The sequence below is a fragment of the Phyllostomus hastatus genome, unplaced genomic scaffold, assembly GCF_019186645.2.
Source record: "Phyllostomus hastatus isolate PE091 unplaced genomic scaffold, TTU_PhHast_1.1 phas_contig_38, whole genome shotgun sequence".
NCBI classification, from domain to species: domain Eukaryota; kingdom Metazoa; phylum Chordata; class Mammalia; order Chiroptera; family Phyllostomidae; genus Phyllostomus; species Phyllostomus hastatus.
The window spans coordinates 24,757,998-24,782,967 of NW_025333869.1; the positions used below are offsets into that span (position 1 = coordinate 24,757,998).

The following is a 24,970-nucleotide window of genomic DNA, read 5'->3' on the forward strand; positions in this document are numbered from 1 at the left end:
GGAATTCTCAAGACTTTGAGCTGATTTCTCAAAAGAAACTTTTCAGGCTAGAAGGGGTTGGCAAGAAATATTCAAAGTCATGAAAAGCAGGGACCTACAGCCAAGATTGCTCTATCCAGCAAAGCTATTATTTAGAATCAAAGGGCAGAGAAAGAGCTTCCCAGACAAGCAAAACTAGAATTCATCATCACCAAACCATTATTATATGAAATAGGTATGGAATCATGAATATGGAGAGCATTTTGATAGTTGAGAGGATTGTGGGGGAATGGGTGAAGAGGTGAGGGGATTAAGAAGTACAAATAGGTAGGTACAGAATAGTTGTGGGGATGTAAGTTACAGTATAGGAAATGGAGTAGTCAAAAAACTTATATGCATAACTCATGGACTTGAAAATGGCGTGGGGATTGTCCAAGGGAGTGGAGGGTGCTGGTGGAGGGGGGCTAAGGGGGAAAATTTGGAGAACTGCAATAGCATAATCAATAAAATATAATTTTATAGAAAGTGCAATCAGTTGAAGGGCCAAGTGATAATGTGGTGATTGTTAGTGGTAAATCATGAAGCTGTAGTTTGAATGAGAGGTTTAAGGTTTTGCACCTGGGACTACTGAGCTAGGATGTGACTTGGAACTCTGAACTGTGGCTTTGACCTACACATATGCTTTCTGTGGAGGTAGCTTTTGTGCATGCATTTTTTCCTTGGATGAGACCTTATTTAACAAAGAAACGGAGGCTAACTGATGTGACTTAGAAACACTTTTTTTCCACATCTAGACAAAACTGCCTCAGGGAATTTCTGTTATAATACTCTGCTTTTCCTTGCTGGGTGGAAGGTCACCGCCATTAGAATTTTCAGGCGCCAGCCTGGTTAGCCAACCTAATGGAGTAAAATAGTTCTAGCTCTGAGTAATGGTGAACTTGGAGCAGTGCCCATTGTAATTAAACTCCTGGAGTAGAAAGTTTGATGTTCGTCTTGATTCATTTCAAAGAAGTAGTTTGTGGAAGGGAGTGTGCTGTATTCCAAGAAAAATGGTGTCTCTAGAGATTCATGTCATTGCCATGAAGATTATTTGGTTCTACATTAATTTTAGATAATTCAGTAAGAGAAAAGTTTTTCTTAGTAGACAGCATTGCTAGGCAGGGTAGAATTTAGGGTGTTTCCCATTTATTAAAAGACTATCCAGGGTTACATATAGATTATATAATCTCCAGCACACTTAAAAGACTTTATGAACTCTTATGACTCAGATTCCCCCAAAATACTACAGATTATGTGGCCTGTGGGATACCATCTGTTCCTTTTCCTGCTCTTTTGTGTCCTGCTTTGTTTTCCAGTATTCATTGTTTTCTTAGCAAGCGAACTCAAGTTGGCTGAAGTGGCAGGCTCCCCAAGAGTGAGGTAAGGAAAGAAAAGTTCTAGAGCTTCCTTTTTCTAGATAGTAAGGTAATACATTTGAGTAGTTTTAAAACCACTGAGTTTCTGGTAATTAGTGCTAGCAGCAACAGGATACTAATAATTTTAAACTCACAGAAAAATTATAAAACTATAGAAAATATCCTTTACTCATATTTACCTATTAATATTTTATTCTATTTGTTTTAGCATTTTTTCTCTTTTCTTTCTGAACTACTTTAGAGTATATTGTGTATGTTATGGCCATTTACCCTAAATACTTTGATATATATTTCCTATGAAATCATTATTTCTAAAAACATAATAGCCACATAATTATCAGCTTTAATAAATGTAACATTGATACTTTTATCTGTATTTTGCCATCCATACCCTAATTTTGTCAACACAGCATTTCCTCCCTCTAATACAGGACCCAGCCTGGGATTAGGTATTGAATTTAGTTGTCATGTCTCTTCGGTCTCCCTGGATCTGGACCATTTCCACAGCCTTTCTTTGTCTTTCTTGATATTGACTTTATTTTTTTTAAATAGAATGCTTCTTTAATAAATAATAACTTTAAAAAAATAGAATGCTCATTTGGGGTCTGTCCGATGTTTCTTCATAAGTAGACTGAGGTTATGCATTTCTGGCTAGAACATTGCATAAATGATGATGTAGCTTTCTCAACACACCTCTTCTAGACATGATGTCCGTTGTTAGTAATGCTAATTTTTACACCACCCAGTCCAGGTGCAATTGATTTCTTCTGTGTGTAGTTGCTATTATTTTTCCATACAACCAGTAGACAATCTGTTGAGAGACATTTAAGACTATGCAAAGATTCAATTTCTCAACAAAATTTCACCTTAGATTTAACATCCTTTGGTGATTCTTTCTTGAACCAATCCTTGCTTCGATGGTTACAAACTTATGATTTTCTAACTTTTATATCTTTGCTATATTTACCAGTTACAATTCAGTGTTGTACTATAAGAAACAATGCTCTCTTCTTCTCATCTATTATTGGTAAAGGATTGTGCATCCCTATTTTTCCAGTAGTTTATAAATTACTACTCTCCTTAATTATTTTAGTGTTCAAATTTTTCCTTGTTTAACCAGTAGGGGGCCCTTCAAGCTGGTTTCTGTGTTGGTGACATGCCTTCCTTCCATACCCTACCACCATTGCTCCGGTACTTTCTGGCATAGTAAGATGTTTCAGTCTTATCTTGTACTTCCCTGACCCAACCCTGGAGTTAGCCATTCCTCTAAGAACCCAGGTTCCATTTTGTGGGAAATGGTTTTAGAGACCAAAACGGTGCCAAGTGTGCTCAAAATATCTTTACTGCTAGGTCCTTTGCTGTGGACAGAGCTGGAAAATATGTGTGTGTGTGTGTATTTGTGCATATACATTTGTCCCTCAATATCTACCAGGGGATTGGTTCCACTACCCCCTGCAGATACCAGAATGCAAGAATGCTTAAGTCCCTTATATAAAATGGCATCGAATTTGCATATAGTCTATATGCATACAGGCGACAGCAGGGTAGGTCTACACATTACTTCATTTATGTGGAGTCAGCCTAGTGCTTGGTGTGTGACAAATTCAAGTTTTGCTTTTTGGAACTTTCTGAAATTTTTCTCCCAGCATTTCCTCCCTCCAAATTTTTCTTCCAAATGTTTTTGATATGCAGTTGGTGGTTGAATCCACAGATATGACACCCACAGATACCGAGTGCCAACTGTATATACTTTAGAAATCAAGAGTTCACAAAGATATCTTCAATTGTACTCCATCCCAGAGCATTCTTTCTTCCTCTCCTGCATTCCATAATTTTTAAAATAGATTTTACTTATTTATTTTTACAGAGAGGGGAAAGGAGGGAGAAAGAGAAGGAGAGAAACATCGACGTGAGGAAGAAATATTGATGGGTTGCCTCTCATATGTGCCCTGATCTGGGACAGGACCTGCAACCCAGGCATGTGCCCTTTCTGAATGGGAATCCAGCCAATGACATTTTGCTTTGTGGAACGACGCCAAAGAAACTGAGCCATGCTAGTCAGGGTGCCCACTCCATATTTTTATGTTCCTCCTTACACATTGGCTCAGTCCTATAATACATCTACAAAAACCCCAACTGAGATATATGTTCAGATTTTGTATTTTTAAGTTACATTGATTAGTTCTTTTTTAAACCCCCTCTAGTATGGATTTGGTATTTATTTGAAATGCAAGTTGGTTAATTTTTAGTTTGCTCCCAACATTTAGTTTTTTTCCTCCTTCCCATCCTTATTAATAATTTTATCTTGAATATGTAGAGTATCAATATGCTTCCAAAAATCAAAACTGTACAAAGGGCATATTCAGAAGAAGTGGAGCATGTTCCTGAGTCCCTTGTCCCCTTTTCTCCTCATCCCTTGTTGGGAACCAACTTCATTGCTTTTTGGTTTATATGTTCTGTGTTCCTTTTTGTAAAGATAAGTAGGTATGTGTATATTTCCTTATTTTCCCTTCTTTTTTACACAGATGGTAGCAAACTATATGCTCTTGTGCACTGTCGTTTTTTCACTTGCCATTATGTCCTGAAAAATCTCTTTATGTCAGTTTACACATGTGTTTATATGTGGTTTTCAACCAATCTTCTGTACTTGGACATTCAGATATTTTCCAGTAATGCTCCAGTCACTAACCTTGTGCACAGGTAATTTATATTGTTGAAAATATATCCTCAGGATAAATTCCCAGAAGTAGGTTTGCTCGGTATATTAGAGACACTTGGGCTGCTATAACAAAATGCCACAGACTGAGTGGCTTAAACAACAGAGATCTATTTTCTCATAGTTCTGGAGGCTTGAAGTCCAAGATCAAGATGCTGGCAGGGTTTTTTCCTGATGAGACCTTTTCTTCCTGGCTTGCGGACATCTGCCTTTTTGCCGTGTCCTTATGTGGTCTTTTCTCTGTGTGCTTATGCTCCTCTTTTTGTAAGGACACTAGTCCTAGGCGTGTGCCTTGACCAGGAATCTAACCAGTGACCTTTCACATTGCGGAATGACACCCAGCCAATTGAGCCACACTAGCCAGGGTGGATTTCTGATCTTAGCTGGAAAGCCTTTGTCTATATTCAAGTTAAAGAGGAATTCATCCATGTTTTCTTTTTGTACTTGTATAGTTTCATTTTTTATGTTTTAGTCCTTGATTTGGAGTTTATTCTTGTGTGTGGTGCAAAGAATAGATATAATTGTATTCTTTTTCCAAGGATCCGTCCAATTGCCCCAACATAATTTCTTAACAAAAACCGTATTTGCCTCGGTGATTTCAGATACCAACTTAATCATCTACAAGGATCTCTATGTGTACATGATGGTTTTAACATAGGTTGAGAGACCTTTGGCAAAGTCATCAAAAGGAAAGATAGAGTAAGAGATGATCACTCTTTTTTTTTCCCCAGTATCAGTATCCAAATATCCAATTTATTTCAGTAGATTTGGTTTCACTGTATTATTATTATTATTATTATTGTTAGTTTTTTCAATTAGAGTGTACATTCAGTATTATTTTGTATTAGTTTTGGGTAAACAGCATAGTGGTTAGACAGTTATATACTTTATAAAGTGTTCTCCCTCCCCAATATTTCAGGTACCCACCTGGTACCATGTGTAGTTATTACAATATTATTGACTACATTCCCTATGTTGTACTTTACATCCATATCACTATTTTGTGACTACGAGCTTGTACTTCTTAATCCCTCCACCTTTTTCACCCAGCCCCTTGACATCCCATCCCCCCTTCTGGCAACCTTCAGTCTGTTCCCTGTATCTATGAATCTGTTTTTATTTTGTTTGTTCATTCATTTTACTTTTTAGATTCCATATATAAAGGAAGTCATATGGTATTTGAAGAGATGAACACTCTTAAATTATTCTGCGAATAACTCTCAGCAGGTTGAATTATAGGTAAAAACTTGCTTCAGGATTTCTTGGATACCCTTTCAAAAAAGAAGGCATGCATACACATTTTTATGTTTAACAGCTTTGTTGGGGTATAGTTTACATACCAAAAAAAGTACCCTGGCTGGGTAGTTCAGTTGGTTGAAGCATTGTCCTGATACACCAAGGTTGTGGGTTTGATCCCTGGCATGTACTCTCTCTCTTCCCCTTCCTCTCTCTCTCACTAAAAAAAAAATCAATAAATATTTAAAAAATATACCTATCTTTTTTTTAAAGATTATTTATTTATTTATTTTTAGAGAGGGAAGGGAGGGGAAAACAGAGAGAGAGAGAAACATCAATGTGTGGTTGCTCGGGGCTGTGGCCTGCAACCTAGGCATGTGCCCTGACTGGGAATCGAACCTGCGATGCTTTGGTTTGCAGCTCGCGCTCAATCCACTGAGCTACGCCAGCTAGGGCAAAAATATACCTATCTTAAGTGTGCAATTCAATTGTTTCCAGTAAATTTACAGAGTTGTGCAGCCTTTGCCACAATCCAGTTTTAGAACATCTCCATTAATCCAAAAAGATCCATCCTGCCTGTTTGCAGTCCTCTCCTAGACCCCAAGCAACCATTAATCTTTCAGTCTCTATAGATTTGCCTTTTTTTATCCATTTCACATAAATGAAATTATATAATGCATCATTTTTTGCATCTGGCTTTTTTTGCTTAGCTAACGTTTTTGAGGTTTATCTGTATTGATACATGTATTAGTAGTTCATGACTCCATTTTGATTTAATGCCTGTATATAGTATGAAGTAGGGATCCAACTTCATTCTTTTGCATGGACATTCAGTCCCAGCATTTGTCCCAGCATCATTTGTTGAAGAGACTCTTCTTTCTTCATTAAATTGTCTTGGTATCTTGGTTGAAAATCAGTTGCTTATATATAAATGTATGGATTCATTTCTGAGCTCTAAATTTTATTCCTACCATTTATTTTTGTATGGGCTGAGTTTCTTATTTTTCTCTTTTGATAACAGGATCGTGGAGTTGATAGTAGTATTTTCCAGAATCCGAAAAAACTACACTTAACGATTGGGATGTTGGTACTTTTGAGTGAGCAAGAGATCCAGCAGACATGTGAGATGCTAAAGCAGTGTAAAGAGGACTTCATTGAGTGAGTAATCCACAGGAGTGGGGAAGGGTGGTTGCCTGTACTGGCCTAGAGAGCTGGGTGACATGGGAACAAGGTTGTTGACTCACCTGTTTGTAACAGTTGACACTAGACCATTGTCTGAAAGATTTAAAGTGGATTTAAAGCATATATTTATACACTTTTATAGAAAGCCTCTACCTTAACTTATACTAGTTTAGTAGGCAAATTTTGCTTTTAATAGGACATTCCATTATTTCTCCAAAAGGAAATTCTCTTTATTATCTATCAAAGAGTAGGCTACTGTATTAGTTTTCTGTGTGTCTGTAACACATTATTACAAGGTTAATGGCTTAAAATAATATAAATTTCATAGTTCTGTGGGGCAGAAGTCTGATAGGGTTTTACTGTACTAAAATTGGGTTGCGGCAGGTTGTGTTCCTTTTTGGAGACTCTCGGAAAGAGAATCTGTTTCCTTGCTTTTCGAGTCCAGCTTCTAGGGGCCACACACATTCCTTGGTTAAGTTTCCTTCCTCTCTATCAACAGTTGCAACATCGCATCTCTCTGACCTTTTTCCTGTTGTCACATCTCTCTCTGGCCACAGCAGGGAGGTTCTCTGCTTTTAAGGACTCCCGTGATTTGATTGAGTCCACCCAGATAATCCAGGATAATCTCTCCATTTCAAACTCATAACCTAAATCAAATTTGCAAAAGTCTCTTTGCCATGCCAGGTAGTCTATTTACAGATTCCAGACAGTGGTATGTGGGCATCTTTGGAGAGCCATTATTCTGCTTATTGCAGTAACTCAACACTGTAACATGCTCCTCTAGGAAGGTCTTCAGGTATATCAGAAATGCAGGCTTTCACTTTCTTTTTTTATTATTACAAGTAATTTCGTGTGAGTCATAGTGAGGATACCAAAAAACTACCCAAGTAAATGTTTTGACTCAGAGAAAGCGTTGTTGTTCTAGGTCCTGAGTTGTCATTCTTTTTACTGTAAAATTTTAATTTACACATACATCTGACTTAACAGAAATTCTTTAAAATATTTATTTATTTATTTTTAGAGAAGGGAAGGGAGGGAGATAGAGAGATGGAGAGAAACCTCATTGTATAGTTGCTTCTCATGTGCCCCCTACTGGGGACTTGGCTCACAATGGAGGCATGTGCCCTGATGAGGAATCTAACCAGCAACCCTTTGGTTCGCAGACGAGCACTCAAACCACTGAGCCATACTAGCCAGGGCACTAACAGATTTATTTCAAAGAAGCATCTCTGCCTTCCTCTCACTTTACTCCTTTTACTTAGGATTGATGAAGAATAAGAAAATTTGAAGACTGACTCACTTGAATAGTTTTGTTTTTAAAAAAATCTATTAATACCATTCAAGTCCCATACTATTGTTTCATTGCCTTGTAGAAATGGGTTATCTGGTTCATTGGGTAAAACAACATAAAGGAATAAAAATTTTTCTCTAGTTATGTTGTATATGAAACTGTGTAATACAATGACTCACTTGTGGGCCACTTCTTTCCATTAATTGTTTTGAAGACAAAATATTTTTCTTGAGCAAAATCATAAGCTGATTGGGTTTGCAGTCTGCCTGTTCTTCCTAAACCTGAAACAGCAAAGAATACTTCTTTGTCTCATTTGTTCAGTAATGAATATAACTGTTCTCTCGTGATCTTACCTGAAACTCAAAATAATTTGGTGTTTTTAGTTAGATATTTATAATTTTCCATGCATAAAAGAAAACTTTATGCTTTACCTTACAAAGCAGAGTAATTTAGAATGAGTTCTGACATTTTAAATTATACCTAGGCCAGTTTTTGCTAAACGAAAGTGAAAGCAGCTACATTTTCTTGACTGCCATTGGGATAATCCTGCTAAAAATTTTTTTAGGGTAGATAAAATATTTGTTCAGAGAAATATTTGTTTTTTTTTACTTTGTGAAAAAGCACTTCACCATGTGAGGACACAGTGAGAATGTAGCCATCTGCTATTCACAAAGAGAGTTCTCACCAGAAATCAAATCAGCAGAACCTTTATCTTGACTTCCCAGCCTCCATATCTGTGAGAATAAATGTCTGTTGTTTCAGCCTCCCAGTGTATGGTGTTTTGATGACCGGCCGAGCAGATTAAGATGCTGCAGCAGCAGTGTTTTCCTAACTGAACCAATTTTTTGCTTTTTGCCTATTGTTTCTGATTGTGTAGCCCTGAATCTGATTTTTTCAGAATCCTGGAGATTCCATAAGAATCTCATTAAACATACTGTTATAAAATAAATTTTCTCCTTAAATAAAAAAAATCAGGTTATAGGTTTTTAGTCATTGAGGGTTTATCCTGGGCTATGTGAGGATTTAGCTGAGTTCCTCTCTTTTATGTCTCTTGGTGCCTTTTGTGTCTAAATGCCAATCTGAGTCCTTTAAGCGTGTTGGGGTTGCTGTGCATAGGTAATGAAGAGCAGCCTTAATGGTTCCTAAGAATTTTTGACATGACAGGATGAAAACAGTTATTGTAGTTTTTAAAGTTCAGCAAAGCTTTTGAAATAGGACAAAGTTACTCTGCCAAAAATCTGCAATGCAGGCAAAAAATCTATTGAATATGTTCTTTTCAAGAAGCTGGAAAGATTTGAAACCAGCAAATAAAACAAACCTCTCCACTCCTCTTCTACCTTCCTCTCTGCCACACATACTTGTTTAAAAAGTATACAATGCAGAATTAATTTATTCCTCAGGAGGACAAGAATCAGAATTGGTTGGTTGATTAGAAATACTTTGTTCTACTAAAAGGAAGAAATCTCTCCTTAAAAAAAAAAAGATACTTATATTTCAGCTCTGGTGAGTAAAATGCATCATCTAACTTTTTTTCTTTACCCTTGCTCTTTGATATCAGCCTTTATACTTCAATAAACAATGGTATTTCTAACCTGAACTTTTTATGATGTAAATACCTTAAGTTAAAATATAAAAAAATTAAAACATTGAAAATTAATAGACCTTTGTATAATGTACTATAGTTTACTTTGATGGCTTTTAAAATTTAAATATTAAATTTGGCTTTATTGGAATTTAATTAAAAATGTGGTGCTACATAGGTATTTTAAAGAAATGGATGGTTGAATATTTGTTTTAAATTGGGAGGTAGTTTTTTAGTGTGAGGATGTTGCCTGATGAGAAACAGAACTTTGATTTCAATTCTTAGGCTAAAGACTAGTAGTGTAGCTGTAAAGAAATATTCACAGTGAATTTTTCATGTGTTCTATAAATGCTGATGCCCTAAATGTGTCCCTGGTGACCTTTCTTTGTGAGATGTGGACCATGAGCAGTGTGATGCCTCTGAGTGTCAAGTCCGACAAATAGGCAGCACTTTTGTAGCTCCAGTATCACTCTGCTTGTGCCTGAGTGTTCCCAGTAGGCCTGAGGTTAAACTGAATAAGTTAAAAGGGGACAAGAAGGAGGAGAGGAGAGGAGGAAAAATACTCATGGACAACTGTTAGTTCTTAATTATTGCTTCAGATGTCAGTGAATTGAAAAATACACTTATTGGTGTTCCAGGTGCAATAAATAGTTTGGTCACCAAGTCAGGGCATCTGTCAGGCAAACCATTGGATTTCTCTCCTGTTCTTTAATCTCCCTCTTGATAAATCCTAGGGATAGGTTGAAAAGGTTTCTGTTTCTACTCATAAGGCAGGCTGTGGATCCTGTTTCATTATTTCATTTTTTTTTGTTGGTACCCCATCTAATTCCAAGGATTTGAGGTAGTTTATTATAGTGAGGATGTATGTACAAAAGCAGTGTTAAAGTTAGAGAGCTCAGAAACAATAAAGGTGGAATGGGGAAAAGTTCTACCTGAAAACCAAGGTAAGATAATTGTACTTGTGCATTAAAATTTAGTAGTTTTGAGGACCATTATACTTGAACTAAATTCCAGAAAGAAACACATCAATTATTATAGTCGTTACCCGATAAAAATGAACATAACTTTTTAGGAGATAATCTTTTTCTGGTTCTTAATTCAAGAAAAATTGCTTATGTAAATCTTAACATAAATAAACCAGAATGATCATAAGCAGCATCTTCAGTTGTTTTGCAGAAGATACAAAAACATTGTTCACGTTGCTTTTTCTTATATTAATCCCTAGAAGTTAAGGATATAACATTAAATATTAACCCAGTAAAAACATTTTAGTGGGAAGAGAAACTAATAGTATGGTGCTTTCTGGTGCTTAACTGTGCAGTGTTAAAGCTGAAAAAATGTAGAGGAGTGTATGGTTAGTATTAAGCTGTTCTTTAAAAAAATGTTTTATTGACTACACTTTGATGGGATTGAATGGCAGTCTTTCATATTGAATTCTTTGGCTATTATTTGGAGTGGAGATACACTGTATTGTTGATTGAAGCTAAAGGCCTCAGATTAATAGTTCAGAGCTTGGCTTGTGTTTTTGGAATAACCACTCATTAGAGGTAGTTACAGGATACTTATCATCAAGGCTGTAATTTTCCTTTTTCAAATATTTGTCTAAAGTAATTCAGTTATTTAGTTTCTTACTGAGAAAAAATCTGATCTTGTGCAATCATATGGTCTTGAAGTTTTAAAGGAATCTTTAGCATTAGAATTCCTAGGCTATAAAGAGTCTTTTATGGCTTTAGTTCAATATCAAGAGAACTTTTTTGTTTTGCCTTTTTGGAATTGTCTTTTGGTGGATCCTAGCATCTTTTTGTCTTTGAGCCAGTCCCATATTTTATTCAATAATGATATAACGTATGTCCACATTCTTCTCAAAATTGTTCAGAACAGCTTCTCCCTTTATAGTAGAACATCCAATCAGTGTTTACCAGAGACTTGAGGAGTACCAATTTTATATAAGGCACTGTGCCAGGTGCTTGGATGTAGAAGTGGACAAAATGGATAGAGTCCCTGGCTTGGAGTCGTGGGGCTTGGAGAAGGCTGTGTGTGGGGAGCTGATTTTTAGCTGGATTTCAGCCTGGCACAGCAAAGCCTTTTCTGGTTGAAGTTGGTATAATCCTATTGATGGGGTCTGTGAAGAAAACAAGATGGTGGGTTTTACTTAACATGAAAGTAATACATGTTAGTTGTAAAAAAGCCAAAAATTTCAGATAAACAAAAGTGTCACTTGTAGCCTTACCAACTAAAGATAATTACCATAAATGCTTTGGAGCATATATTCCCATACTTTCTTTATATGCATATATGTATTTTTTTCTTTGTGGTATAAGTTACATAGAGTAAAATGCACTGATATTAAGTATAGTTGGTGAGTTAAGACAAATGTATACAACCATGTAACCACACCCAGGTGAAGATGTAGAACATTGCTAACACCTTATGAAGTTCTTTTATGTTAATTCTTTTCCAGTAAATTCACTCATTCGAGGAGTAACTACCATTCTGATTTCTAGTACCATAGATTAATCTTGCTGTTCTTTAATGTCATATATATCAAATCGTTTGGCATATATACTTTTTGTGTTTGGCTTCTTTTTCATATTTTTAAAATTACAACTTTTTAATAGGTAATACATTTACATGGTTCATAATTTCAAAGGCACAGAGGATATGCATTGAAGAGTTTTCTTCCCACTGCTATCCCACCAGGCACCCTGCTGTCTTCTAAAGGCAACAGATGTAGTATCTTTGTATCCTTCCAGAGATTTTATGTATATACAAGCAAATGTATACATATATATTTATTCCCCCCATTTTTGCATAAATAGTAGTATAGCATGCACATTGTTGTGTACTTTTTTTAAACTTAAAAAGATAATCATTACTTATTAGTACCTGAAAAGCACTCTTAGTCATGAATGGCTTATTTACTGCCCATACTATTTTGATTTTTTAATCAGTCCTATGTTATTGGACATTTAGTCTGTTCCAGTCTTTTGCTACTCCAAACAATGCGTCAGTCAAAACCCTATTGCATCATATCAGGAGACACATGTTTGGTTGTTTCTTTTTTGTGTGTGTGGTAAGCTTGTTCAGTGAATTTGGGAGTGGTGCCTGATCCACTGTTTATAGAGCTCTCTTTTAGAAGGATCTCTTTATATTTTCTCCAACCTTTTGTCTAAGTTTTAGCAGCCATTGATGATTTTGCTAAGATCCATTATTTTATCAGGAGTTGCAAAATGGTGATATGGTAATATTCTAATTCTGTCATTACTTCTGCATTTATCAGTAGGAATTCTTCTGTAAAGAACTGTCCTTTATCAGCTATCATTGCATATGTAGCTGAATTTGTAATTATTTCCTTAGGGTTGACTCATAAATTGAATTGTCTGCACACAGGGTTTTTCTTCTTGAAGGCATTTTATAAATATTGCCAAATTACTCTTAAAGAGGTGATATTAGCTTACAGCTCCATCATTGTTATATGAGTGAAATACTGTTTGCAACTTGTAGAAATGATGACACTAACTTTAGTTGAATTCTGATAATCTACTAACATCAGATCAGCCTGAAAGAATGGTGTAAAACTTCAGAGGTGGGCAACAAAGTAAATGTCTTTGTCAATCAGAACTGTTATTGCTTGACTTTTTCTTAGAGAACGCTAGTGTGACTTCGGAAATACTAGTGTTTCTAGTTTGTGTATAGTAAACATGTATGAATTTTGAATCTCCTTCTATATTGATCATGATTCAGAATATATTATTATAGCCCCTTTAGCTTAAATAATTATAAAAATGGAATGATTTTTCCTTTGCAGCGATATTTCTGGGGGCAAACCCCTGGAAGTAGAGATGGAAGGGATAGAATACATGAATGATGATCCAGGCATGGTGGATGTTCTTTATGCCAAAGTTCATATGAAAGACGGCTCCAACAGGTATGTTTCTGGAATGCTTCTTTGTTTCAATCAAGAGGACCTGGACTGTTTGGCGTGTGCCTGAAGGGTGGGCATACCAGTGGCCCTGGGAGACCATGTCCTAGGGCATTTCACAAATTTCTACCTAAAAGCATCCCTGGAAATTCAGTTAGTTTTGATTCCTTTTCTTTCAGATCTTATTATTGCAAAGAGTGTGTCAGTTCTTTCTTTTAAATAGTAAGCTGATATTTTAAAGAAGGAATTTGTTGTAGAAAAAGTATTTTAGTCTGATAATTAAGTTACTTGAATGATTAATGTTGATAGTAGCAGTCTAGTTTTATGGAACTCAGTGTTTCCTTCATGTTTTCCAGGATAATAGGAGGCAGGAAGGATGGCATTTTAGGGTGTCAGTTATAGTTACAAAAGTGAAATAATGCAGATCTAGTGACTTCCTGGACAAAATGGTGATAACCATATCAATATCATAAGATTATTAGGATTGAATTAATATATATAAATGCTTTAGAACAGTGCTTAACACTTACTAACTCGTCAAAACATACATCCAAACAATGTTCACTCTTGTTTATTACCACACCTAGATTCCTTTTAGGGATCTCAGTCTGCAGTCCACGCTGTTTCTGAGGCTATCCTAGGCATTCAGAGCCACTTCCGATGTTAATGCCATTTTCAATGTTATGACCTTTGTTGAGCAGAGGAACCCAACTTGAATTAGAAGTTTTTTTGTGTGTGTGATCTTTTCATTAGGGCAGGATAGAACAGAGCTCACTCTGAACCAGAAACTGTCTAGAGAAAACCTTTGTCTCCAGGCAGGGCCCCAAATTGATTTGCTTTCCTATAGGATTGCTTATAATATTTCTCTTATCACATTTTGAATTGACAATCTCAATTATCTCATGTCTCAGTTCAGTTGGGAGTGAATTTTGAAGGGAAGGGAAGAAAAATGGTATAGAATCACTTTTTGTGTGTGTGTCCTGGACTGTTTGGCATGTGCTTGAAGGGCGGGCATACCAGTGGCCCTGGGACACCATGTCCTAGGGCATTTCACAAATTTCTACCAGGTTCAAATTTGATACCCCTATGGATTATTTCCTTTATGTTTGAAGTCATAGCTTTCCGAATACCTTTACTATGTTGTGAAACTACTGTGCGTGGGATATATTACTTTTGAACTTTGTGAGCAGAAACAAGGGATAAGACAGCAGTTCTCAGACTTTTTGGTTTCATAAATCTCTTTAGTTTCTTAAGAATTATTGAATGGCCCAAAGAACTTTGCTTTATATAGGTTATATAAATATTTACTTTATTAAAAATTAAAACTGAGAAATTTAAGATTTGGTAATTCATTAACATAATAGTACTAATATAATTTCTTTTTAGATATAAATAACATTTTTCATAAAAATTACTTGATTTGCCAAACCAAAAATTTTAGTGAGAAGATAGGCATTGTTTTATATTTTTATATATTTCTTCAGTAGAAGATAGCTGAGTTTTATCTGCTTCTCTGTTCAGTCTATCACGATATGCTCTTTTGATTAGATCGTATAAGAAATGTAGTTGGAAAATTGAGGAATACTTTAATGGCTTTTCAGACAATTGTGGATATTTGATAGTTCAGCAAAACTTGAAAGTCATAGTTTTTAAAGGGTCAGTTGTAGTGTGAAATCTGAATATGTTAATGTATATTTCATTATATTAAAATCCATTGATCTATTTTGTACTTTATTTGGATTTTTAACTCATGAATTATTTTGTAACATTGGTCATTTAGAAAATATTGTTTTGCTGAATTATGCAGATTTTCCAAGTGTTGATATATTACATTATGTGATATTAAAAATAGATGCTAATATCACTATTAATTTCATCAAAATCTTTAAGTATTGGGGAGCTGTTGAGCTCCTAGTGGCAGATACATGTTTTCTAGAAATTGAATTTTCATTTGAATGCTTGAATTTCATTATTGGTAGAAAATACTGGTAACTTTTTTTCTTAAAGTTCTTTTTTGGAAAAAAAAAAAAAAGGTAAATAGCCAAGTCCAAATAACTAATTTGTCTGTTAGTTGTTCTTTCTAGTGAAAATTGTGTCACATGGATAAAGAGGCTAGTTTAGCTCACAACTCAACCCCACAAGTGCTTTTCCTCCAGAGAGCGGTTTGTTTCAGTATACAGCTCAGTGCTCTGTACATACTGCCTGTTTCATCACACAGAAGACTAAATAGAGGCATGTACTCAAGGGCTGAGATTTAACAACATTTTTACTGCTTCATTAAGGATAAATGAAACTCACTTCTTTTTTTTTAATTTTTAAAACTGTGACTGTATAGTGAAGAATATACTACTAGAAATACAATTTGGTGCTACTGCCTTAATTTTTGTTAAGGTACCAGCAGTTTTATCATGACTTTTTCAATGCAAATGTCATTGCAGTGAAAACGGCAAATAATGTCATATAACTATTATAAAGATAGTTCTGACCTCCCAGACCCCCTAAAAGAGTCAGCTCGTGACCAGCCTTTGATTTTGTTACTGGAAGGGGGACCGGGCTCAGAGAGGGTCTGCCAATGGCCGGCCAGTAGCGTGTGGGTGTTGCGCGTGGGTCACCGGCTAGCAATGACCACGGAACGCTGTGGATGGCTCGACAATAAACACGCGAGAAATAACAACATGCACAGAGACAAACTAGTTTCTGTGGGGAAGTAGGGACAGAATGGCCACCCCCCTAGTGGGGGAGCGCGCCGATCCACCGTCCATACCTGCTTTTATTAGGCTCATCCTGCATAATAATTCAGGTAAAGTACAGCACTCACCAGGGGAAGTAAGGAACTATAGAAAACAAAGAACTCTGCCCGTCTATTGAGTTGGGGGTCAAAGAGCTGTAAGGCTGAGGAACAAACTAGCTTCCTCCTAAGACCCTTCTCATTCAACTGAGAGCATTCTTGAACAAAGGTTTCACAGTAATTTACATGTTCTTTCTTAGGCCTGATCACCCCGGGAAATCCGCACTTCCCAGTACCGAGCTGTACTACCCCGTCATTGTTTCAAGCTTAGGTGGAGCGCGGGAACTAAGGCCACCGAGAGATAAGGAGATTTTCTTCCGGATGCTGAGAACTCAGACTTTGTCAAAGCCGAGGAGTGAGGGTCCATCACCCCCTTTTGCTGCAGCCCCCCAAGTCCTTCTTTTGGGGGGGCCTCCCAAAGTGATCGTGCCTGGCTTGGGTTGTTCCCCCCGTGGGGAATCCTACCCGTCTTTGGCTAACCGACCAAGCTTTTTGGGGTTCAGCAGCAGAAGCAGCATTCCTGCCAGGGAGATAAGCTTTTGTCTCCTTGCCGGCTCACGGTTCCAAGGGCGTTCCCTTAGCCTTAGCTAGGCGGGGGTTTCAGCTTCTGATACCAGTCAGGGCGGTTCCCAACATGTGGGTTCTTGACTTCATTCAGGAAAGATTTTACAATATGAGTCCAGGTGATTTGGAGAGTACATTTATTAAAGCTGGGGACAGTGAAACAAGGACCAGCTTAAGATAGAAGAAGCAATGAGAGAGACTAGGAGGGGCTGCTATTTTGGCGCTCTAGAAACAAGGAAAGGAGTGAGCCCAACTGCTGTCAGTTCACTGGAGAGTCAGAGAAAAGGGAACCTTGGGGACAGGCTCAGGGAGCTAGTCTGGGATGAGCTGCCGCTGCCCATTGTTCCCCTGGTTGTAAGTCTCCTGGGGACCCTTAATGTCTTAATGTTTAAGAGAAAGAAAATCCACTGGAAAAGGAGATTTGAGTGGGTGTTCCCCAAAGAGGGCCCTTGCTGGATTCTTTGTCTTGAGGGGGTTTTGTCTGCTTTCCAAAGGTGGGGATTTTAGGGGAGGCCTCAGGGGAGATCTCAGTAGAATATTAATCAGCTTTTCCAGGTGTGCCCCTTCAGCATTGTGGACTGCACTGATTGCTCAGTGCCAGGGCAGGGGGTCTAAACCATGTGACCAGTGATGTGCCTGGGGAGGAAAGGCCACCCTGGGGGTACAGACCATCACCAGTTTTGCCCATTACTGGGCATCAGGGGGCTCTCTGCCCTGGTGACCTGTATCTGGTTATAAATTGCTCCACCAGTTTGTTCAGCTGTCTCAGTTTCCCCATTCCACTTGCCAAGGAATTTTCCTAGCTTTTTATTAGCCTGCCTCAACCTAAGTAAGATTTTTATTGCTAACATTTAAGATTGCACTGTTTCCAGAGAAAATTATAGCTAACTTTTGTTCAGCAACTACCTTTTTCTGGCATTGTACTTAGGTTGTATCATCTCCATTTTACCTTCACAACATTTGTATAAGGTAGATACTATTATTAGGCCTATTTTATTGACCAAGAAGGTTCAGAGAGCTTAAGGAATTTGACTGAGGGACACACAGATAGCTCTGAGCTCCTATGCCATAATAAAGGTGTCCAGTGTGTGTGTGCTATAGCGGTTGAGTAGGATAGACTCTGTTCTAATTTTTATTTCCAGAGTAAAATGGAAAATGGTAACCCACATTTTTTTTAAAGTGGTAAAATTCTTTTTATTGATTGATTGATTGGTTGACTTATTTTGAAAGAGAGCGAAAGAAACATCAATTTGTTGTTCCACTTATCTGTTCATTCACTGGTTGATTCTTGCATGTGTCTTGACTGGGGAATGAACCCATAACCTTGGTGTATCAGGACAACGCTCTAACCAACTGAGCTACCTGGCCATAGCGGTGGTAAAATTCACATAATATAAAATTCACCATTTTAACCATTTTAAAGTGTACAATTCAGTGTGTTGATGTAAGAACACCCAAATCTATAGAGAATTTTTGTAAGTTTGTTTAATCCAATCTGGTGATATGTGCCAGGGAGCAAGATCTCGAAGGGTCCAGAGAGAGTACTGTTTTGCATCTTGTTTTATGCATTTGAAATTAAGAAGGGAGGGATGTTAGGAAGATTGGAGAAGGCAAGGGGGATATTGGATTATAGCACAGTTAACAAGATTATGTGCTCTCTTGAGAATTAATATCACTTTGGAGGAGTGTTCTGGTGTTTCAAAGGTGTATTAACCTAGATGGGCAAGAACATGGACAAGGCTGGCTTCAAACCTTTCACTAAAGAAGTACGGGCCTGGGGCATGACTGTGTGCCATGACCTGCCTGGTTAGGAATTTACAATCAGATCAGCCTGTGGGGTTACTTCCCATAAACTCCTCTGTTCCCTCCCCCGTCCACACTGGCAACCCCTAATCTACTGATTGTATAGATTTGCCTATTCTGGATACTTCCTAAGAATGGAACCATACAGTATATGGCATTTTCTGTCTGGCTTCTTTCATTCCGCATAACGTTTTCAAGATTATCCACAGTGTAGCATGTATCAGTGTTTCTTTCTCTTTTTTTATGGCTGAGTAATATTTCATTGTATGGAAATACTACATTTTGCTTATCTATTCATAGTTGATGGACATTTGGGTTGTTTCTACCTTTTGGCCATTGTGAATAGAACTGTTTTCAATTCTTTTGGGCTGACTCACTTTTTAAATAATTAAAATTGGGGTTTTAATTTCTTTGATTAACCTTGTAACTTTATAGGGCATCATAGCCACTCAGCCTGAACTCTCTTAATTTGTTTCCTTTTCCTCTTATTGGATTTACTTAGTTTTTGTCAGTACTAGTGTAAACTTTACTATTGTAAGACTAATATCTATGATAGTCTTAGCATGAAGCTATGTGAAAAGTTTACAGAGGGTTACAGTGTTTCATGAGATAAAATGGTGAATATTTACTAATTTAGAGCTTCAAATCTGTTTTAAAATACATGTCATAGACTCTACAGCTCTGATTTACTGTATTCTTTGTGGCCCCCAGAGGGAAAAAGTGGTCACCGAGAAAACAGGATAAAATCGTTGCCTTGAGTGTTTTCAGCTGGATATGTTTACCAGAACCTTAGTTCTATAGAAGGTCTTCAAGTATAGAGAATTAATAGGTTTTTGAAGTTTGTTAACCTAAAAATAAATATGAGAAGCCAGAATGAGAGACAACAAGTATTCTTTGTTTGAGATCCAAAAGAAGAGCTATTTGTGAAGCACTGATTCAGGCAGAAACCCAAATAGTGTTCCTAATAAGGATGCCAAGGGAAAGGATAACAATTACATCAATTACGTCAGAGAAGGAGGACATTTGTATAGGTGCAGATAATTTAACATAGAGATGCTAATTCTAAAGAATGTTCTGAATTTTCAGTGCAGTAGTCATCATTTTCTTGTTATCTTTGCAAACAGTTATTTGGGGTACAGTATTGTTTTAGGCTTAGTTCAAAGGTTAGTTTGCACAGTTGAAACATTTCAAAGCTTTGAGGAGTGAGACATGCAAGGCAGGGGCTTCTGGGATGATGACAGCTCTGACTCCATTTTTTCTTTTAAGATTTTTTTTAAAGATTTTATTTATTTATTTTTAGAGAGGGAAGGGGGGGAGGGAGGGGGGGGAGAGAGAGAGAGAGAGAGAGAGAGAGAAACATCAATGTGCGGTTGCTGGGGTCATGGCCTGCAACCCAGGCATGTACCCTGACTGGGAATCGAACCTGCGACACTTTGGTTCACAGCCCGCGCTCAATCCACTGAGCTATGCCAGCCAGGGCTTCTTTTAAGATTTTATTTATTTTTAGAGAGAGGGGAAGGGAGAGAGAAGAGAGGTAGAAAAATATCCAGGTGAGAGAGAAACATTGATTAGTTGCCTCTTGTATCCTCCCCGACCAGGGACCAGACCTGCAACCTAGGCATGTGACCCGACTGGAAATTGAACCAACAACCTTTTGCTTTGTGGGATGACACCCAACCAATGAGCCATACCGGTCAGGACAGTTCAGTTTAAAGTGGCTCCGTTTATAATATTTTTTTATAAATTGGAAGAAAAATAAAAGCTATAGAAGCTAGGTGTCTTTTGAAGACAATGCTCAGACATAATTTGTACCCACATTAATGAAAGGGTAAGGGCTCAGAAGGTTGAAAACAGCCTTTATGTTGGGACAGATCCAGCCCTTACAGGTTCTGTACACTTCCTGTTGTAAAGGCCGTGTAAGTTGGAAAGTCTCGTGGAATGTCCAGTGGATCCACTAGTGTGATCAACAAAGAACAGTTTTGAGTAATTCCCACCTCTTTTACTGCTGTATTTTCCTTTTTAAAGAGTTTATTTACTTACTTTAGAGAAGGGGGAAGGGAGGGAAAAAGACAGGGAGAGAAACATCAGTGTGTAGTTGCCTCTCACGCGCCCCCTACCTGGGACCTGGCCTGCAACCCAGGCATGTGCCCTGACTGGGAATTGAACTGGCAACCCTTTGGTTCTCAGGCCAGCACTCAATCCACTGAGCTACACAAGCCAGGACTATTTTTTCTATTTATTGCTCATTCCTCCTTCACAAGAGACACATTTGTGTTACTTCAAACAGATTTATAAATTCTTCTCCCCAAATCTGTAGTATCTGAGGGACTTGTACACCTCTCAATTTAATTCAGTATTAAAACTATTTGAATGCCCTCTTTGCGCAAATTATTTGGCAAGGCCATGTAAATTGATGCAGAATTTAGTAAGACATAGCCCTGTTTTTAAGGAACATTTAATCTTTTTTTAAAAAAGGTTTTATTTATATATTTTTAGACAGAGGGGAAAGGATCAAGAAAGAGAGGGAGAGAAACATCAATGTGTGGTTGCCTCTCATACAGCCCCCACCGAGGACCTGGTCTGCAACCCAGGCATGTGCCCTTGTTACAGGGTGCAGCCAAGAGGGGGGACCCCAAATAGGCATTTGAAATGGGGTCCAGAACTCAAGGTGTCCAGTAGATTTTAAGGTGTCTTCACCCCTTCCCCCACAGGTGTGAGTTGGGGGAAGGGGCACACAGAGCAAGAACATGCAGGGCAGCTTTGCAGCTAATCCATGGCATGGTCATTTAGCATACCTATAGCCTTTGGCTGGTCACTTAGATATGCTAAATAGCTATGGCCATGCTCAAGGCCAGGGGGATGGAAAGGGATCTCCCCCCTCAAGATGGGACCTGGGAGGCAGGTCCCCTGAGTTATAGCGCCTGCGTGGGAGCTGGGAGAAGATTGGCTCCAGGACATGGAGTGACACCTGCCCAGACCCACGATGGCCACCAGAAAAGCTGGAGAAGACAGCAGATTGAGGGCACGTGTGCCCAAGTGGAGGAGGAGTCAGAAATGGGGCTGCAGAAGAAGATTGGCGCGGGGGATTTAAACCCAGACACGGCAGCCATTGAGGGGGAACCACGTGGCTTTGGACAGAGTGGGGACTCTCCCTTCCCACAGCCCTGAGGAGGGAGAACCACGCGGCTTTGGCAGAGTGGAGACTCCTGCATCCCAGAGGAGGAGAAGCACGCGGCCTTGACAGAGTGGAGACTCCTGTGGCCCTGGGAGAGAGGACCACGTGCCTGTGCCAGAGTGGGGATCCCCACAGCTTTAGAAGGGTGAACTACCACCTGGTTTTAGCAGAGATCCCGGCGACTCAGTGGAGGGTGCCGGGAACCCAGGGAGGTCTCCCAGTCGAGATGGAGGACTAACTAAGAACCAGAGGACTGCCTGAGCTATGGACTTCTATTTCCTTTCCTGAGATACGGTACTCTGGACTGGGCAAAGGGGGAAGGAAGGAAAGACTGTGTGTTTGTGGGTGTTTTTAGGGACTTTAGGATTTTTGATAAAGACATTAGGTCACTACTTTAAGTTAGTATAGCATTAAATAAACATTTCCTTTCCTTTTCATGAATCTCTGGCATTGAGAGACGTCTTTCCTAGGGCGGCGGACATAATGGACCCGGGGCCTTCTTTCAATAATAGTATATCATCCCAGGCCCCCGCCCCCCCCCCCTTGTCTGTTCTGTAACACCCTGACTGGAAATCAAACCAGTGACCCTTTGGTTTGAAGGCTGGCACTCAATCCACTGAGCCACACTTGCCAGGGTAGAACATTTAACCTTTTACATTTCTTTATATGAAGAGACATAGTTCAATATGAGGCATGAGGGAGAGACCATGTTGTAATAAAAATACACTCAACTTTCTTTGTGTGATTTCATATATTTTAAATCAAAGATATTCTTAAAATGATTGAGTGTGTGACTGTGAAGTGCTTGACCTTTAAAAGGATGGAGCCACTCAGATCAGGTTTTTTCCTCTGGATGCAGCGGACAGTGTAACTACACTTATTGATGCTTCCTTGGGTTTGATAAAGCATGACTGGATAAGGAATTTGTGTTCAAGCTTTCACTCATTATTTAGTAGTTAGCTATTGCTAAGGAGTTCAGGGTTGAACACAGTGGCTATTCTGTTCTGTCACTCTCTCAGGACTCTACTCTTGCCCCTCTCACATGGCTTTCTCACATTTTACTGAGCACACGAAGCCAGTTCATCACCCTCCTTACTTTTTCCTTCACATATTACCTGTTTTCATTGTACCCACCCCACTCAATTTCACTTCCTTTCTGAACTCTGGTGATGCTAATCCCTTTACTTATTCTGTGAACCAATACCTTCTTATCCCTTCAAACACCTATCACCATCAGTTATTTCACCCTTGAGGGCATTTCCAGCCTCCTTTTCAAACTTCAGGTGTCTTTCAAATGGCCTATATGTGAGGTGCAGTAGGACCTAGGGCTCTGTCTTGAGAAGGCAGATGTCAGTAATTAAGGTACACTGGGGTGAGGGCCATGGTTGAGGATCTAGGGGTTCAGAGGTGAACAGCAAGACTATGTCCTTCTGTGTGCAAATTTTGTAAAGGGGGGGCTTCAGAGAGGAGGTTTCTTGGCTGAATAAGGAGTTTGCAGGCTGAGGGAGTAGCATTTTAGGAAAAGGGAATAATAGCAAGTGCAGCTCTAGAAGCACTGTTTTATGCCATGCAAACAGCTGGATTTTCATTTGGTCATTTTTTTATTTAACAAAAAGTTATTGAATGCCCACTTTGTGCCAGGCACTGTGCCATGCTGTGAATATAGGATGGTTAAAAAAGCCAGACACAGTCATTGTGTCCAGACTAATGGAGAAAATGGAGTTAACAAATAACACATAAAAATGTAATTGCAAAGTGTGATAAAGATGAAGCAGGGTGGGGGTGGGGTGGAATGGTACCCTACTACAGAGAGAAAATACCATGACTGAGGGTGGGCAGGGTCAAGTAAAGCTTCTCTAAGGAACTGATATTGAATTGAGATATAAAGGAGTTACTGGCAGAGGAGGTAGGGAGGCTCTTCTCCCTTTTTGTTCTAGGCAAAAGAAAATGCAGAGCAAAAGCCCCGGGGCAAGAAAAAGCCTAGCAAGTTCCAGGTATAGAGGAGGCATGATGAGGGAAGGTAGAAAGACAAGAATGTAAAGAATTTAGAGGGCTTGGGTTGAGGCAGTAGCAATAGATAAGAGAAAAAAGATTAAATATAAGTAGAACACATAAAAAGAAATCCATATCAGGATAAATCATAATGGAACTGCAGAACACTAAAGGCAAAGGAAAAAATCTTAAGTCACATATAAAGGATTGATAGTTATAACAACATGTTGTCAGTATCAACAACAGAAGCCAAAAGATCGCAGAACATTTTCTAGAGAAAATAATGGTCAACCTGTGTATTTAAGAAAATACACAATTGTGTATTTAAGAAAAATAATTTTAAAAAACAAAGGTAGAATAAAGACTTTACAGACAAACAAAAACTCACAATTTATCACCATGAGATAGCTGTGGTAAAGGAACTTCTAAAGGATGTATTTCAAGAAAAGGAAAATGAATCAAAGTTTGAGATGCAGAAAGGAATGGTGAATACTTAAAATGGCAAGCATTGTTGATGTAATTGGTAGAATTTTAAAAAATGATAGAATTGACATAGCTCAGCTAACATAAATGTCAGCTAACAGCATGCAGGTCAGGACTAATGGGAATTCTGGAACTGAAGTATTTTAGAGATTTTTTATTATTTGGGAGGGGGTTGTTAAGATATTATTTAACTTTGTTAAGTAAAGTGTACATAGTAATGTCACAGGTGTGCACAGGTAACCAGGTTCTTAGTGATCGAGGACAAAGAATTGAACCGAACACACAAAGTTTTTAGCATAAAGAAAGAGGGAAGATTTATTAAGTGATATTACACTCCACAGGACATGGGAGTGGACCAACTCTGAGCAGAGAAGGGACACGTGGGCTGGGGGATTCTATTCTTATAGGGGCAGAAGCTCACTAGCTAGTCTTTGGCAGGCTTTTCCTGCGCAGGTACAAGGAGTTAGATTTCAAAGCTACTGCGCATGTGTGGTTTCCCATGATTTTCTTGATTGGCTACTGGAGAAGGGAGTCCCACAATGTTATTTCATTATAATGATATTATAATGAATCAGGGGTAGCGTGCAGGTGCATTCCATGATTCAGAGTTATCCCAGAAAACAGGAAGAACCCGTCTTAGGGGGTCTTTGTCATGTATGGATGTTTTCTACCTCAGCCCTGCGGGGCCTTGGGAGCTTCCTTCCTGACTATCTCCTGCCTCAGTAAGATTTCACACATAAGTCTGAACATGGAATAAATCCCAAAGAAATAGAAAAAGGAAAAGGAACAAATACAAATTCAACCCCAGTAAGGGTAAGAAGTGTGGACAAGAAGTGGAATGA

General features: G+C 38.4%; 1 protein-coding gene across 6 annotated transcripts in view; it reads left to right on the forward strand.

The window, feature by feature from the left end:
• The window catches only part of ASCC1 (activating signal cointegrator 1 complex subunit 1), a 128,704-nt gene that overhangs the window by 46,738 nt on the left and 56,996 nt on the right, over positions 1-24,970 (forward strand). For all 6 annotated transcript variants that reach the window (XR_006786039.1, XR_006786040.1, XM_045842017.1 and 3 more), the window contains exons 6-7: positions 6,368-6,504; positions 13,210-13,329. Coding sequence is in view for 4 of the 6 variants with exons in the window: in XM_045842017.1 (XP_045697973.1) it covers positions 6,368-6,504; positions 13,210-13,329 (257 nt within the window). In the remaining 2 variants the exon portion in view is untranslated. The remainder of the gene's footprint in view (positions 1-6,367; positions 6,505-13,209; positions 13,330-24,970) is intronic.